At 46.9% G+C, this 18370-nt stretch overlaps 1 protein-coding gene across 1 annotated transcript; it reads left to right on the top strand.

The window, feature by feature from the left end:
• Window positions 1-891: 891 nt before the first annotated feature.
• On the top strand, window positions 892-5647 carry LOC102656082 (kinesin-like protein KIF20B). Its single transcript, XM_026441412.1, has 4 exons — window positions 892-2664; window positions 2902-3820; window positions 3977-5244; window positions 5426-5647. Exons 1-4 carry the CDS (start codon window positions 892-894, stop codon window positions 5645-5647), a joined length of 4182 nt encoding a protein of 1393 aa, XP_026297197.1.
• Window positions 5648-18370: the final 12723 nt, after the last annotated feature.

The raw sequence follows: 18370 nt of genomic DNA, 5'->3' as shown, positions 1-18370 counted from the left end.
TTATATCCCCCTCCTCCTTCGGTCGGAAATTATTTGTCCATCTCGAGATTCCTGGACTTGTTGCCCGATTTTCGAGAAGCTCGGCCTTCGCTCGCGCTTCAAAGTTGGAGAAAAAGGACCACCAGTGGCGAGGGAGAGAGAGAGCGAGGACAAGGGGTCGATTGAAAGACACCGGCGTGCGCCACAATAAGGCCTGTTCGGAACGTCTCCTGGCGGACAGTGGCCGACTTGTGGCCGCGACGCGCGATTCCCGATGCCGAGATCAAGCCGGATTTCGTGGATCGACCGACTCGGCCTATTAACGGCTCCCTTTCTCGATCGGCCGCGTTTAACGAGGCGAGCGACACGAGGCGGTATAAATTCCCCTCTTTTCGCGGCCGACTTTGAAGATATTTCCAGCTCCCTCTCCCTCTCCTCGTTCTTACTCCGCGAGCGAGGTATAATCGTTATCGATCTTTCGGGGAAAAAGAGTAACGATATCGGTGGAAAAAAGATGCTCGCCGAGCCGTGGACAAACGAAGGTCTCACCAGTGTTAAATTATCACAGTTAGCTTCACACGTAATTTCGATAACAGGGACTCGTTGCGTTAACCTTATAAACGGGAAATTTTTAACATGGATCGAGGCACGAACCCCTCCAACTCGACAATTTTCGCGTACGCGATCGTTGATTAAAATTGATCGATAGAAGTCCATCGGGAGTGAGAGTGTCGATAATAATAAGAAATCGCGCGTAATACAAAACTCCCGCTTAAAACTTTCCCCACTTTTCCTCCGGCTCGAATCTATCTGTCATCCGATATATACATATATACATATATATATATATATATATATATACACTTTATATATATATATATTTATATATATATATATATTTATACACGTATAATGCTTTCTTCGAGCTCGCATCTCTCGAGACCGATAAAGGATAACGAGAGCTCGATAACGACACGTTGCCGCGCGCTGTCGGTTTGCTCGCCGGCGAGCAACGTCTACCTGAGGATAAAGCCCGCCACGCTGGACTCGGCCTCCCCGGCCGAGGAGGTGTACGCGTTGCCCGACTCGACCACCCTCCACGTAAAGAGGGGGGAGAACGTGGAGAAGAGGTACTCGTTCACGAGGATATTCGACGGGGACACGAAGCAGGCCGACTTCTTTTACGAGAGCGTGCGGAGGCAGGTGATCCACCTGCTGCTTGGCGAGAGTTCGACCGTGATCACGTATGGGGCGTCGAACACGGGGAAAACGTACACGTTGTACGGGACCCCGGAGGAGCCGGGCGCCATACCCCGCTCCATCGAGCTCCTGTTCTCGGCCATCAACTGCACCCTGGCCCCCTGGTACAAGATCGGGGACGACAACGCGGTGGTCGCCCTGGACGAGCCCGAGCGCACCTTCGAGATATTCAACAGGACGAGCCTGATTAGCCCGGGCGTGATGGCCAGGGACGAGTACACGCAGGCCCGGCTCTCCCTCGACAACTCGAGCCCTCGAAGGCTCGCCGAGGCCGAGGAGAGGGATCTGTGGAGCGACGGCTGCGTCTCCTCCGTGTGGATCTCGGTGGCCGAGATCTACAACGACAACGTGTACGACCTGCTGCTCGGCCACGAGCAGGAGAGGAGGCCGCTCAGGGTCACCACCCGCAAGGACGGGTCCACCTTCGTCAACGGTTTGAAGTTCGTCCACATAACGACCGCCCTCGAGGCTTGCCAACTATTGATCCTCGTCCAGTCGAGGATGACCGTGGCACCGGCCGCCGAGTCGAACGCGTCCAACTCCCAGTCCCACACGTTCTTCACGCTCAAGCTGCTCAAGTACGAGAAGGAGAACAGGCCGGACACGGTGCGGGTCAGCACGTTGACGTTCTGCGACGTGGCCGGGTCGAGGCGGGTGAAGCAGGGAAGCAACAGCAGGGATCACGACGGCAACAACTGCCGCCTGGCCGAGTCGCGCAACATAAACAACAGCCTGCTGGTCCTGGGAAGGTGTTTGAAAACGTTGCGCGACAGTTACTCGTCCGGCGACCACGTGGCCGGTCCGTTCCGCGAGTCCAAGTTGACAAGGATACTTCAGAAGGTGTTGACCGGAAGGGAGAAGTTCAGCTTCGTGGTCACCGTAGACATCGGGATGGACACGTTCGCGGAGACGTTGAGCGTGCTCAATTTCTCCGCGATGGCCAAGAGGTTGGGCGAGTCGAGATCGTTGAGGAGGGCCGCGTTCCCCCTCGCCACCCCTCGAAACGCCAAATCCTCCACCAACCTGCTCTCCCTCGCGCAGCAACAATCGTCGAGCAATCATCATCCTGTCAAAAGGACGATCGCGATCGACTTGGATGCGTACGAGGATCTGAAGAGGGAGAACGAGAAGCTGAGGGAGGAGGCGGACGTTTGGAGGAGGAGGGGAGGGGAGGCGGTGGTCTCGAGGCACACGCAGTCGGACGTCTCGTCCCTGGATTACGACCGACTGAAGGATAGGAACAGGGAGTTGGTGGAGCGGGTGCAGGCGTTGGAGGAGGGGAATCTGAATCGGGAGTACGAGATCAGGCAGGAATTGGTGGATCGGTATTCGATCGCGATCGAGGAGTTGGAGGCGTGTTGGAGGAAGCGGGTGCAGGATGTCGAGGAGGAGGGGAAGAATCTGTTGAAGTGGTCGGTCGGCCAGGTGGAGTCGTTCTACAAGGAGCGTATCGACAGTTTGATGCGGCGCGGGGACACGAACAAGAACAAGAACAAGAACAAGAACGAGGAGGAGGAGGAGGAGGAGGAGGAAGAAGAAGACGATCAAAACAACAACAAGAAGAACAACAAGAAAAGAAAGAGGGAGGAGGGGGAGGAGGACGGCGGGATGCGAAGGATCTGCGAGGATCTGGAGACTGAGAACGCCATGATCACGTCGAAGGTGGTCGTGTTGAGAGAATTGGTGCGCGATCTGAGAACGGAGAACGAGCTGTTGGTCACGGATAGGAACAAGTGCAGCTTCGAGTTGGTGTTGACGAAGGAGAAGCTGAAAAGTTTCCACGACTTGATACGCGTCCACTTCCCCGAATTGGGGAACGAGGATGGGAACGACGTGGGCCGGCTCGTGCACGAGTTGAAGCGCGTGCTGGACGAGAAGACGGAGGACATCGAGTCGTTGGAGAAGAATCTGAGCCGTGCCTCGGACGATTACGTGAAGATGGTGACGAAAACGATGGACACGGAGAAGGAGTTGCGCGAGACGAAGGCCAGGCTGCAAGAGGTGTTGTTGCGCGCGAGAGAATTCGAGAACGAGGTGAAAGAGAAGACGAATCTCGCCAACGATTTGCAACTGCAGCTGCAGTTGTTGAGGAAGGAGCTGGTCGAGATACGCGAATGTGAGAGCGATTACGTTACTTTCCCGTCTATCGAGAAAGGGGAGGATGCGAGTAATTTCACCCGGAAATATAATGTTTACAGCGATGACCTATTCTCTAGCGACAACAGCGACAACAACGCGGAGCTAGTCGCGAGCCGGCCGAGAGAAACGGATCGCTGCTCGTGCGACAATTACGATTGCGATAAAAACTCGGCGAAGAAGAAGGTGTCGTTGAACGGTATGGGCTCGGACGCGTCGGATCGTCACACGTTCAGATCGAGCGACAGCGGTATTAAGGAGGATTCAGGGATCGATTTCACTTGCCCGAGGTCGAACAGCAACGGCGACGCGGACAATTCCATCCTCGAAAGGGCGAGGGAAAATTTCACCCAAACCGATCCCCTCTTCCCCGCCCAAACTTCCCCCCCCAACCGCGAAGGGGCGCAGAAACGGTCGTCGAACCGGGTCGTCGTCGAGTTGGAACGTTACGTCAAGGAGGAGGAGGAGGATTACGGCGACGACGACGAGGATGACGTGGACGAGGACGACGATGAGGACGAGGACGAGGACGAGGAGGAAGAAGAGGAGGAGGAGGAGGAGGAGGAAGAGGACGAAGAGGTGAAGATATCGTACGGGAAAGAACTGTCGCATCGCGTGAACGACATGAGATCGGTGATAGAGACGTTGAAACGGATCGCCGATCTGAACAAGTCGGAAGTGTCGGAATGCAAGAGCAAACTGTTGTCGTGCGAGGCGAAAATGGCCGAGTTGGAGGAGGAGAACGAGAAACTGACGAGGATGGTCGAGATAGATTCGCGCAGGTACAACGAGCGGATCAACGAGTTGACCGAGGAGTTGTTGGTCAAGGAGGAGGACGATAATCACAGTTTGAAAAAGTTGGAGAACTGTTTGAAGAAGTGCGCCTATCTGGAGAATCAATTGGCCGTGCTCCATCTCGTGCACGAGAGAACGGTGAAATATTTCTCGAGGCGCAAGGCCGAGATCGACAAGTTGGAGAGAGATCCGAAGAGGAACACGAAGCAGCGGGAGGGAGAGGAGGAGACGCGCGGAGGCGATCTGTTCAGGTTGCAACAATTGCGCGACAAGATGGACGAGTTCGAGATCGTTTTGGAAAAGTGCAAGGAGGAGAGGAACGATTATCGCGTCCAGTTGCAGGAGCAGTTGGAGACCCAGTCGATGCTCGAGATGAAATTGAAGTGGTTGTCCACGGAAATTCGAAGCAGGGACGACAAGCTGATCTCTCTGAGGATGGAGATTGACGGTATGGCGGTGGTGAACGGTTCCAACGACGAGAAGGTGAAGAGTTTGGGGGAGGAGATCGGCCGGTCGAGCGAGAACGTGCGCCGCGTGAGGGAAAGGTTGACGTACTTCGAACAGACGAGGAAAAATTTGGAGCAGAGTTTCGCCGATAATATCCTCGGCCCTCGAACGAATCCCCCGGCGGGATCCCGGGCGAAGAAGATCGCGTATCGCGGGGGGGAGGGCGAGGAGGACGAGCTTTGCACGATAAAGCTGCAGTTGCGGGAAAACGAGCGGGAGATGGACTCGTTGAGGAAACATCGGAACGACATGGTGAAAAAGTACGAGTGCACGGTGCAAAAGTTGCGGATCGAGATCGAAAGGATGAGGAGAAGGTTGATAAATTTGCAGAAACTACTTTTGACGAATTTCGCGTGGAGGTACAGGAAATTCCTGAACAAGAGGCGCGGGAAGCGTATAATTTTCCAATTGGAGAAATTGACGAAGAGGAAAGTTAGCGACGAGGAATTGTCGTTGCCGATCGTCGAACGATCGATCGCCAGCCCGCGCTACGCCGATTCCCAATCATCCGTGAGAAACGAGGAATTCGATACCGTCGGTGCATACGAGTCGGAGGAATCTTACCAAGTGAGTGTTTCCCTCGAACAAGATGAAAATCGATTGGATCGAATTTTTCGTATCCTCCCTTCTTCGAGAGGGAAGAAAGAACCGTCGTAGGTTTCCACCGTTTAGGTTTCAACCGATAAGTGTACACGTTATTATAACCGTTCCTTCCTTGTCTTATACTCTACAGTTTTAAACGCTTCAGACAGAGAGCAGTTTGGGTTTGAACGAGTGGAACGTAGACGGGTGTCAGATCCAGAGCGACGCCTCTGACTGTTCCGAAGTGCAGTGCGGTTGCGGTATCGGTTTTAAAAATGCTGCGAGGCACGGGAGAATGTCGGGTTGGATGAAAGTTCGAAGAAGCTGCGCGAATACTTGTCTCCTGCGTCAACTCGACGGAACCCGAGCCAGCGTCGAGCAAGGATGAATCGAGGGGCGAGGAGGATCATCACGATGAATTTTCAGGCGATCGAAAAAAATGTCTGTATAAATTTCTCTTCTCTTCCTCTCGCGCAATTCCCTTTTTACATCAATATATTCGCTTCGATCTTTTTTCCTCTTTTTCACTTTTTCCTCCTCCTCCTCCTTATCGTTCTCCCCCTTCTCTTTGATCCGCGCTGGAAGGAAAGCAGAGAGAGAGAGAGGGAGGGAGAGGGAGGGAGCGTGAAACTCGTGAAGTTATCGACTGCTCGCTGTATTATCGGATAGTATCGGTCCTTCCCCCGGGACGAGATCTCGTGTAATGGCAAAACGTGGTTCCAACGTTCGTTACAATAAGGCCTCCCCTCCCCGAGCATCGGGAGAAACCTGTTTAGTACAAGGGAGGACGCCCTGGCCCGGGATTTTATTGGCAATATGCTATAATTTCCGACATTAGACGCCGCTGACGCTTTCTGCCTCTCATTATATCCCTGTCTCTCTCTCTCTCTCTCTCTCTCTCTCCCTATACGAGATCTTTTCGCGACCTTGCGCGGATTCTGATATATGAAATTATGATTGGGGGACTTGGGAATGGAACTTGTATATACAAGTTCTTCCCACGCGATCGCTCAACATTTCTCCTCTCCGGTATTATCGGATAATATCGCTCGTAATGGGAGAGATTCGATAAATGAAACGAAATATCTTTGTATCTTCGGAGGAGGAGAGAATGAATACTTTCCTTTTCTTTCTTTTCCGTTCTATTCTATTCGTGGATTCCAAGTAGTAGACCGAACGAATTTTGTATCGAATTTTGTTCTTTCAATTCCTTTTTTATCTTACCGCGTGTTACTCGTTTTCCTCGTTTACAGTTACAGTTCCCTCCACGCGTTTACATTTATAATCACGCGTCGAACGGCCATCTTCCCTTATCGCCGATCCCCGCCGCAAAACTTTGCCCTTTCAATTGGCAACAAGGTTTGATCGTCACGGGAAATATCATCCAATTTCCTTTTTCTCTGCCGGCTGCCTCGTCCTCGTCTACTCGTCCCTATCCTCCCCCTCCCCCTTAACTATATTATCAGCTATCCCAGCCAATTTCGCGTCTGTTTTTCGTTACAAAGAAAGAGAGAGAGAGAGAGATTTTTCCTCTCTTTCTTTTCCTCGTTCGACAAAATTTTAACAGCGTTTCCTTTTTTTTTCATCCATCGTGTATATTATCTCTTCTTCTTCTTCTTTTCCTTCTTCTTCTTCTTCTTCTTTTTTTACTTTGAACAAAGCGATGAGAGTTATGTATCATTGAAAATGAAAGTTGAGTAGAACGTCGGTTATGTCGGGGGAAAAAAAAAAAAAGAAAAAGAAAGTTTTGTAATTGTTGTTCATATTTTGTAACTTGCACTTAATATAGAGAAATTGAATACCTGTTTGTTACGATAGATTCGAAAATTTAACAATAAATTGATGATAATTTAACCTTTTGAATTTTTGAATTTTTAATTGATCTGAAAAAAGAGAGGGAAAGAGAAGGAAAGCGGATCGATAGGAGGAGGGAAGATCGTGGGGAAGCGTTCGATCAGCGGGGAGGAAGGAGGGAGGCAATTGGCGAGAAGGGGAGAAAGTTTGCTCGAGACGTTAGTTTATAATTCGGCAATCCGGGATCAGTATTTGTCACGATTAGCCGATCCTTCCTCTTCCCTCCCGTTTCATCCCCCCTTCCTCGGCGCGAGTTTTCATTAATTCCGCCAATCCTGCCCAACTATTGTCGTAGTTACGCACAATTTCGACGCAACAATGCCCCCACTCCCCTTCTTCCTTCTTCGAGATTGACACGAAAAGGGTCGAAAGGGGTAGAAACTAGGAAGGAAATGGAAGGCAACGCGTAAGGAGTTCCAACGAGCCCCGAGAGTCGAAAATATCTCTAGAATTCGTCCAACCGTTTAATCGGCAACGGTTCGCGATTTCTCCTTTCTTTTCTAGATCTTTCGATCGATGATTCATATATATTTTCATAAAATAACTTTTTCCCCCTTTCATTCTTTAATTTTCAAATTAAAATTTGCACGAATACTACGTTCTTGATCGTATTCCTCGAAATAGGCACAAATCCCTTATAATCTTGGGGCTTCAATCTTGAGAACAGATCAATTATCCATTTACCAATTGTGCATTGGAAGAGTCTCCTTCGGATGATTACAAGATTCTAAGGAATCATCAAAACCTTAAATATAAATCTTTTATTTATACATTTCAAATTTTAAAAATAGAAAATACGAGCACCTTTCAAAATTTTGCAAAACTAGAATAATTTGGGAATTCAAGAGTCTCCTTCGGATGATTACAAGATTCTAAGGAATCATCAAAGCCTTAAATATAAATTTTTTATTTATACATTTCAAATTTTAAAAATAGAAAAAATAACTTTTTCCCCTTTCGTCCAACTTTCAAATTAAAATTTGCACGAATACTACGTTCTTGATCCATTATTAGTAAATTATTAGTAAATTATTAGTAAATTATCTCTTTACCAATTCTGCAGAGATTCTAAGGAATCATCAAAGCCTTAAATCTTTTATTTATACATTTCAAATTTTAAAAATAGAAAAAATAACTTTTTCCCCCTTTCGTCCAACTTTCAAATTAAAATTTGCACAAATACTACGTTCTTGATCCATTATTAGTAAATTATTAGTAAATTATTAGTAAATTATCTCTTTACCAATTCTGTAGAGATTCTAAGGAATCATCAAAGCCTTAAATCTTTTATTTATACATTTCAAATTTTAAAAATAGAAAAAATAACTTTTCTTCCCTTTCGTTTCAAATTAAAATTTGCACGAATACTACGTTCTTGATCCATTATTAGTAAATTATTAGTAAATTATCTCTACCAATTCTGCATCGGAAGAGTCTCCTTCAGATGATTACAAGATTCTAATCATCAAAGCCCTAAATGTCTTTTATTTATACATTTCAAATTTTAAAAATAGAAAAAATAACTTTTCTCCCCTTTTGTCTAACTTTCAAATTAAAATTTGCACGAATATTACGTGCAAATTTTAAATTATCCATTTTTCAATTCTGCATCGGATGATTACAAGATTCTAATCATCAAAGCCTTAAGTATAAATCTTTTATACATTTCAAATTTTAAAAATAGAAAATACGAGCATCTTTCAAAATTTCGCAAAACTAGAATAATTTGGGAATTCAAGAGTCTTCTTCAAATGATTACAAGATTCTATATAAATCTTTTATTTATACATTTCAAATTTTAAAAATACGAGCACCTTTCAAAATTTCGCAAAACTAGAATAATTTGGAGATAATTCGCTCGTATCATTTCGTGCTCCGTTACAATCTTGAATCTTTGCCACGAAATTTTTCGATAAGATCGATTTCCGACACGTGCACGAAAATTTGGGGGAAATTTGCTGGCAGGTTGAACCCCGTGAGAATTGACGGAGGTGTGTGAGATTCGATAAAAGGGACGAGTTGATTTCCCTGGAAGAAAGAGGATCGAGGAAGCCATCTTGGTGGACGAGTTTTCGGGGATTACGGTGTATCGAGTTAACGAGGCTACGGGTTTCTAATGGCCCGGGGCTACTTATTTCGCATATCAGGCGCTAGCCAGGCCACGTAACGCTTCTGCGGCGAGGGGGGGCGCAAGGCCGGCCAACACCTCAAGGCAAAACCGTCCGCGTATAAAAACGTGAAATATCATGGGGCATTTTCTTATCGCTGGCCGGGCCATATGTAAAAACGAATAAAATTGTGGTAAGTTGCGCCGAGGGAGCGCGCCGCGGTGGTCGCTTCGGGCCACCAGACCAAATCTGATGCGTTTTGTTTTCGGTGAATAAATTTAGACATAAATCGCATCCTCCCGCTCTCCCCTTGCCGATCCAATATCTCCCTTCCCTTTCCCCGAAACCAGAAGGGAGAGGAGGGTTCGAAAAAAAGTTTTTCGAACCGGTTAATAATAAAAATTCTTTCCTTCCCTTGCTTCACCTTGGCCGATGATGAAAACCGACGGATTTTTCACGCTCGAGAGTTTGTTGCTCCCCGAACGATACACGCCGCGGCCGGATAAATCGTGATTGCGTAATATCGCGCGAGAAGCGAGCGCGAGCAAAATTGCGTAAAGGCAAATATGCGATAGGCCACCACCACCACCCGAATATTGTTTCCCGTATTGTCTCCCGTTGCCCGCCAAATATGCCTGCCTTGCGTTTCCCGCCATTGTTGCCAACCAACCCCGTCGCCTTTCCACCATTGCCAACCCTGTTTCAATTTACCTATTATTGCTTATTGTTCGCCGTTCTCCTCCTCCTCCTTCTTCTTCTTCTTCTTCTTTCTCTCCTGTTTCTCCTGGAGAGAGAGAGGCGAGGAGAATAAGAGGGAGAGGATTTTATCGATCTGTCGAGGTTTAAGCGCGGTGAAAGCGCGTTAAAAAGGTGTATCCCCGCGGGGGAGAGGGAGGGGAGAGGGAAATCGGGTTCCCGTGTGGCGCGCGGTGTAACAAGACGGTGGGTGGGGAGGGTGGGGGTGGTTCGAGTGGCTATTGAGATGATGCTCGATTCTCGAGCAACCCTGACAGAGGAGGAAGAGTGTGCCTCTACCAGATATTGGAGGCAATGAGGCGGGCTACTTTTAACAAGACGACTTCTCCCGCCCTCCACTTCACCGATCCCTCCCTCATCGTCGTTCGATACCAAACGATGCGCGCTCGCTCGTTGTTACGTTGGAATCCCATAAAATTACCGAGCACCGCGACGAATCCCATTGATCCTGACCCCCTAACGAACCGCGCAACGAGAGCAACCCGCCGCGAATCGTCTTTTTTGCGGATGAATCTTTTCTCCGATCGAGAGCCCTCTCGACTCGCGTACACGTGAATATATATACATACATACATACACATCCGATTTTCCATCGAGTCACGAGATATAGGGTTGGCAACTAAGTAATTGCGGATTTTTTTAGAAAATCAAATACAATTTTTTCATGGAACTAAATAACTTTATTCCGTAATGTGTTGCCCATTTCGATCAATGACCTTTTGCCATCTTTCAGGCAGCGTCATAATCCCACGTTCGTAAAACTTGTGGTTTTTATTAGCAAAAAACTGAATCAGTCACGATTTGATATCATCATCGTTATTGAAATTTTTACCATTCGAGGAGTTTTGTAAAGATCGAAACAAAAAGTAATCGGATGGTGCAAGGTCAGGACTATATGGTGGATGCGGCAAAACATCCCAACCAAGCTCCAATAATTTTTGCCGAGTGACCAAAGATGCATGTGGCCTTGCATCGTCATGATGGAATACAACACCTTTTCGATTTGTCAATTCGGGCCGCTTTTCTTCAACCGCATCGTTTAATTTAGTTGTTCGATGTAGACAACAGAATTGATCGTTCGGTTGAGTGGTAAGAGTTCAAAATAGACAATTCCTTCGTAATCCCATCAAACTGATAACAAAACCTTCTTTCGACGAATACCAGCTTTTGATGTTGTTCGAGCTGGTTCACGTGGCCTCCACCATCTTTTCCGCTTGATATTGTTGCAAACAACCCATTTTTCATCGCCAGTTATCGGTCGTTTTAAAAATGGATCATTTTCATTACGTTTCTTTAGCAAATCGCAGCTGTTAATGCGTTGCGTTAAATGCTTTTCTCTCAGTTCGTGAGCAACCCATGTATCGAGTTTTTGAACATAGCCAAGTTGTTTTAAGTGGTTTTCAATGCATGTATGCGATACATGAAGCTCACCAGAACGAAATTTGACAAATCAATTTTGACACTACCGTTCTTTTAAGCCGTTCTTTCATAACTTTTTGTGAGCTTGCGATGCATTTTTCCTTTGCGAAAATAAAAAAGCAAAATATGACGTTCCTTTTGATTTTCCATTTTTCAACGAACGCCAAACGAAAACTACGCAACCGATCAAAAAACTTTTTTTACCGATTGACAGCTGAATTGCCAACTATCGAATAACAAAATGTGTTTTACAACCTAAAAATTGAACTGAAGCCATCTATGAGTGAAATCCGCAATTACTTAGTTGCCAACCCAATACAAAATGGAAGGAAGGGAGGGGATCGATTCGAATTCTATTATCATTCGATTATCGTTCGAAAAGAAATATCGGATCGAGGGGGGGAAAAATTCGCGTCACGATGCGATGATTTGTCGAAATTTATCGGGTGTGCCACGCAATTAGGCAAATAAGCAGTCTAACTTGGAAAGGTAGTGGGAATGGATGGACGGGAAGGAAGGGTGTAACGACAAATAATCTCCTCTCTTGCTCCCTTCCTTCTCCTTCTCCGTTCGTCGGTCGGAGAGAGAGTAGCGACATTTCATTTCATTTGTTCGTTCCCCTGTTCGTTCGCATCGAACAGCCCTCACCGCTGCTTCAATTCGAAACACCCTCTAATTTGCTTCTACGAACGTGTCTCGCTTTTGATCCCGCTCTTCCGTATTGCCCGCATTGATACCGGCGACTTTAACATTAATCGCCTCGCGAGTGAAAAAAGCATTACTCTTTTGGAAAAAAAAGTAGGGGGAGGAAGAGTATAAATATCTTCTCGCTCGATATCTTCTCTCTCTCTCTCGTTTCGATCATCGTTTCCAAACATTTCCAAGGCTATCCCTCGGCTCGGTTGCTTCGTAATGCGCTTTTTTGCCGCCACAGTCAACCTCGAACCGTCAAACCGTCTCTCGGCGAGCGGCGCAAGAAATAAGAGAGATGAAGAAGAAGAAGAAGAGAGCGGCTCTTTTGTAAGCGATCGTGCACCGCTTTGTTTTTTTCGAACCGAGAGGAGAGAAAAACTTGGATCGACTGCTCGGAAAATTCGAAAATCGTTTCCCCTCTCTTTTCGAACAGGCAGAAAAATTTCGAGCGACTCGAAATGAAGGATTTACGGGATGGGTGTTGTATCCCATCCCCTCCCTCCCTCCTATCCGGAATGGAATAAACCGTGACGATGAAGTGCGGCGTGAAGTGGAGTCGTATCGGTAGATTTGTTTCGTGTCACTTGCCAGGTGTACGGCGAGAGGAGGGGAGGGGTGGAGAGGTTTCCCCTATCATCGCCAGTTACACGCGCCCCGCGCGCCGAAAAAGAATCCGTCCGGCGCGCGTGTTGGCACCCCTCGCCCAGATGGACGGAGGGAAACCACGGTGGGGGAGGGAGGGGAGGGTTGCGGATCGGTCAAAATCGAGTAGCCGCCGATCCGGATTCCTCTCGCGAGGCCCGACGTATAATACAAAGTTGACGTGGCTCCGGCCGGTTGTTTACACGCGGACGTGGCTGCTGCTATCGACAGGTTGCCGCGTTCTCGAAATGAGTTATTTTCGCGAGTGGATAGGAGGGATAGGGGGAGAGAGGGAAAAAAGGAAATTAAAAAATGAAAAAAGGAGGAGGGAAAATATCGTATCGGGATACGGTCGAAGGAAAATATTGTCGGTGACACCGCACGCACACCCCTCCCTCCTCCTCCTCCTCCTCCCTCCTCCTCCTCCTCTCTCGCACGGAACGGCGGAACAACAAGGGTCGAAATGGGCAGCGTTATTGCGCGGGCTACGCTGAAACGAGGCTGCTACTGAAATCGTAGTGGCCGACAATCGCGCTCACCGGATAATGTATCGCGCGAATTGCCACTCTGGAAATGGATCCCCGCGTTGTACGCGCTGCCGGTGTACATAATAATCGCGCCCCCGTTCGCTCCCAACCACGTGGACCAAGGGGGAGGGGTGGAGGGGAGGGAGGAGGTGACCCAGCTGATTACACCCGGCCTCGCTAATTTTATCGCCTATCCGCCGCGCGATATCTATCTCTCTCTCTCGATAACAATGGTGGAATAATAGTGCGAATAATAATAATAATAATTCGAGAGAGAGAGATCAATTCTTCCTTTTTCTTTCTCTATCTTCTTTTGGAGAGGTTTTGTTGCGAAGGAGAGGGGCTGAAAAAAAAAGAGAGAGGGGGAAAAAAAAAGCATGTCGAAGGCGATACATAGATTTATTACTCGCTAATTTTATCGCCTATCTTTCTTTCTCGATAACAATAGTGGAATAATAATGCGAATAATAATAATAATAATTCGAGAGAGAGAGATCAACTCTTCCTTTTTCTCTTATTTTGGAGAGGTTTCGTTGCGAAGGAGAGGGGCTGAAAAAAAAAGAGAGAGGGAAGAAAAAATAAAAGCACGTCGAAGACGATCGAAGCGTGGATTTATATCGATATTTATCTCTCTTTCTCGATAACAATAATAATAGTGCGAATAATAATAATTCGAGAGAGAGAGATCAATTCTTTCTTTTTCGTTTCTCCTTTTCTCTCCTTTTGGAGAGGTTTTGTTGCGAAGATTTGGAGGAGAGGGGCTGAAAGAAAAAGAGAGAGGAAGAAAAAAATAAAAGCACGTCGAAGACGATCGTCGAAATGTGGATTTATATCGATATCTATCTCTCTTTCTCGATAACAACAGTGGAATAATAGTGCGAATAATAATAATAATAATAATTCGAGAGAGATCAATTCTTCCTTTTTCGTTTCTCCTTTTCTCTCCTTTTGGAGAGGTTTTGTTGCGAAGGTTTGGAAAAGAGAGGGAAGAAAAAAAAGCACGTCGAAGACGATCGAAACGTGGATTTATATCGATATCTATCTCTCTTTCTCGTTAACAATAATAATAGTGCGAATAATAATAATAATAATAATTCGAGAGAGATCAATTCTTCCTTTTTCGTTTCTTCTTTTCTCTCCTTTTGGAGAGGTTTTGTTGCGAAGGTTTGGAAAAGAAAAGGAAGAAAAAAAAGCTTGTCAAAGACGATCGTCGAAACGTGGATTTATTACGGCCTCGCTAATTTTATCGCCTATCTCTCTTTCTTGATAACAATAGTGGAATAATAGTGCGAATAATAATAATAATAATAATAATAATAATAATTCGAGAGAGAGAGATCAACTCTGCATTTTTCTCTCTCTCTCCTTTTGGAGAGGTTTTGTTGCGAAGGAAAGGAGCTAAAAGAAAAAAAATAAAAGCACGTCGAAGACGATCGTCGAAACAGTCTCGCTAATTTTATCTGCCGCGATATCTATCTCTCTTTCTCGATAACAATAATAATAGTGCGAATAATAATAATAATAATTCGAGAGAGAGAGATCAACTCTCCCTTTTTTTCGTTTCTCTTTTTCTCTCTCTCTCTCTCCTTTTGGAGAGGTTTTGTTGCGAGGAGGGGAGAGGGGCTGAAAGAAAACGGGAGAGGGGGAAGGAAAAAATAAAAGCACGTCGAAGACGATCGTCGGAACGTGGATTTATTACGGCGGGGCGAAAAACGCGGCCGCGGTACTTGGCTTGGATACGATGCTCCGTTGAATTCTGGAAAGCGGGGAAATTGTGAAAAAAAAAAAGGAAAAAAAAAGAGAGGAGCGCGGATGAAACGTGGGGATACGGGCGGTGAGATCTTGGCGAGTGAAATTCGACGAGCTGATTCGGTGCAAGCGGATGAACATACGCGCTCGCTGTGTGTTCGTTAATAAATTCCACATACTCGTGTGTAACCCGGCTAAAATGACTTTAATTAAAAATATATAGGCGAGCGGGAATTTTTGGCCGTGGGATAACATTGAAAAGGAGGAAGCGCGCGCGCGCTGCTCCGTTTTTCCACGGATCGAGGCAGCGATTTCGGTGAATGACTCGGGGAGGGGCCAGCACGCAGGGGCGAAAGAAAACTCGTATTCACGTTCATTATGTATATTTTCCTGTCTTATGCGGCTCGTTAAACGCGACGTGCTCAATACGCGAAAACGTCCGGCGACCGCCGTTGCCTCCGGATTTTCATATTTCACTTCAATCTCCACTTCAACCGCTCCAACCTGCATACATAGATATATAGATATATATATATCTGGGAAAGGTCGGACACTCGTGCGGAGAATTCATAGGGCCGGCCGACGAGCACCACGTGGCAACGTGGAATACATTAGCGTTTTCGATCGCTCGAAAATTATTTACACTGCCTTCCCCGTTATTCGGTAAATAAATAAATAACTGTTTCTCTAATTTTCTTTTTCAATATTTTTCGAGAGAAAGTTCAAGCGAACGAAAGGAGTTGTTTTCGAAAGGGATGAACGCGAGACAGGCGGTGATGGCGGTGACGATCCGTCAGCTACGCCATAACGTATAAGCGAGGCGATGATAACATCAGCGGCACTTATAATGCAAATTAGCCGGTGACACTCGACTCGGTAACAGAGTAATGTAATGCGCGAATAAATAGCAACAACTGGCCGGGCGCATCGCGCTGTCAAATGCGCCCTGAACTCTCATAAAGCACCGCGTCGGCCGCGCCAATTCGTCGGCCGTGGGCGTGAGTTGTAGGTATGCTTCTGATGGAAATATTGACTATTACGCGCGACCGGGAATGTGTATCATTGAATTGCCACCGCCATAAATATGCCCAAATTCTGCCGGCAGCGTTTCATACTTTTGATTTATCCGTACGCGACCGAACGCGCCATTACGTACGTGCACCTCTCCCCCCCCCTCCCTTCCTCTTAGAGGGGGGGATCCTTGGCAGGCCTTTTCTCCTGGCGCTCCTCGATTCCAATTAAACAAAAAGTCGGGGCGAATTCGAGCGGGTAAACGATACGTTCAATCCAACGTGCTTGAATTAATAAACGGAGATAAAGAGGGTCGGGCCGACTAATGACGTATTTACCGCCTCGAGAGTCGGGGGCGAGAGTCGAGTGTGCGCGCGCGTAATGCCAGTTCATTAAAATTTGCCTTATAAACCGCGCGTAGTTTGCGTCTCCAATGTTTCGATCCCGAGTGTCTTCCTTTCCAATCCGAATTGGTATGAATTATACTTCGAATCATTCTTGTTAAAACTTGTGGATTGAAACGGAATGTTATACGATATAAGAAGCGTTCCTTTCGAAAGGACGATCGATCCCTCTTCCAGCCGGCTGGAAATCTGGTTTTCGATGAATTAGCGAGGTATCGATAGCACCGGTTACTGCGTTATTAATAGAGCGACATGTGTTGCAGATCGCCCCCGTTGTATCGATACCCGCGCCCAATTGCGCGTTAATTATTGGTGCCCTGCGCCTGACAATAACGCGAATATTGATGAGATTATCAATAATTTCCCCGCGGGTTATTCCCAATGCGGTTCGCGGCCATCGCGTTCCGCTTCAATTTGCATGGCGAGGCGATGAATGACAATCGATAACCTTCCCTTTCCCCCCTTCAATTTTTTTCTTTTATTAAAATTCGCGTTGCAGACTTGCGTTAAAATTTATGAAATTTTTAGAAAAGACGAATCTCCCCTTCCCCAAAAAGAAAAAAAGAATATTTCGAGTAATCTCGTTTAACGTTACGAGGATCTTGAGACGGGACGAATCGACGTCTGTTCTAGCCAGGGAGGGACGGGTGGGGCGGGAGTTTAAACAAACATCATCTAGTTTAGCGAGGGGTTGTATCGGGTATACACGATCTCGTGTAAACATGACAGATCGAGTCGAGCCACTCGAAACATGGAATGAAGGGCTGGTAGTTTTCTTAAGTCGACTTGGAAGCCCCCTTTAAGACTGGTTAAAGCGGCTTTTCATACCGTCTCCCCGTCGATCGATTAAGCTCGAACGAAAATAATCGATTTTCGAGTATAAAATTTAGTAGGAGAATCGAACTATGAAACAATGGTTGGTTTCAAAAAGAAACTCGTCGAAACCTCGACGTTGGAAGATTATTCGACTCGTGTCCCAGGTGGCCTCGAGACTGGCGCCAGACCGGTCTGTTTGGAGGATCAAGTATCTGGTTGGCTTTTCCTCCGCCCAAATCCGTGGAGAAGTGTCGGGCGCTTCCGTTCGGCCCTCCAGAGACGAGCACTCGAACGGTACTCGATCCATCGACGAGAGGATCCGACTTGCAAGTCATACTTGCACAGGGACAGCCAGCCGCTCGTGTTTTCTTTCGAACCGAGGAGATCCCTCCACGGGGAGGAGAGGCAAGTTTATTTACACGTATCGAGACTCCCGCCGTCTTTACGATCGCCCACGGATCGCTGTGTTAATGGCGCAACGTGTTTTCACAAGCCTTCCTTCTTCCTTCGTTCGTTCGATCTGGAACGAAGAGGAAATTATATTAGGAAAAAAATGGAAATTTCCAAGGTTTATTCGCGTCCCACGTTTGGCTGAGGGAAGGAAGCGGGCTACGGGAACAATGGCGGGTCCCGCGAGCGGAGAAATACAAAGGTAGTCAATAATGCGTGTGATTTGTGCAATAGGCGCCCGCTGCACGTGCAGCCGGTGCGACGCAATTCGACGCCCCGAAATCGTTCCACCTCGAAACATCACCGATGCACATGTGCGCCCACTGCGATATCCTGCCCAGAGTTGCATCGCGCGCATCCATGTTACGTGCATTCGTGCTCGTCATTACGTGCAGCGCTTGCTCGATACCTAATCTAACCGTTGTCTCCCTTACGTGACAATCGCCGTTTTTCCCGATTTAATCCTTCCAGCATTTCGAAACGAACTCCTTCTCGATTACGAAGCGTGGAATCAAAATATATAATAATTTTATTCTGAAATATATATATATATGTGTATATAGGTGAAATTGTCTCGATGAGGAGAGAGAGAGGGCGATTAATCGGATGGAATAAAGCGGCGGCGCGATAATTAACCGAAAGCTGCGCCCACTAATTTCAACGAGTACACGGGAATGCGATG

This window comes from Apis mellifera, linkage group LG6 (genome assembly GCF_003254395.2).
Source record: "Apis mellifera strain DH4 linkage group LG6, Amel_HAv3.1, whole genome shotgun sequence".
NCBI classification, from domain to species: domain Eukaryota; kingdom Metazoa; phylum Arthropoda; class Insecta; order Hymenoptera; family Apidae; genus Apis; species Apis mellifera.
The sequence above is the reverse complement of the archived record's forward strand: the minus strand, read 5'-3'. Positions and strand labels throughout refer to the sequence as shown.

What these genes read in the sequence shown, in the direction of transcription:
- LOC102656082 (XM_026441412.1), top strand. Translation starts at nt 892, where the DNA reads ATGCTTTCTTCGAGCTCGCATCTCTCGAGACCGATAAAGGATAACGAG. An exon ending in GGTCGTCGTCGAGTTGGAAC is followed by an intron (nt 3,821 to 3,976) that starts GTTACGTCAAGG and finishes CGTACGGGAAAG; the next exon opens with AACTGTCGCATCGCGTGAAC. An exon ending in AGTCGGAGGAATCTTACCAA is followed by an intron (nt 5,245 to 5,425) that starts GTGAGTGTTTCC and finishes TAAACGCTTCAG; the next exon opens with ACAGAGAGCAGTTTGGGTTT.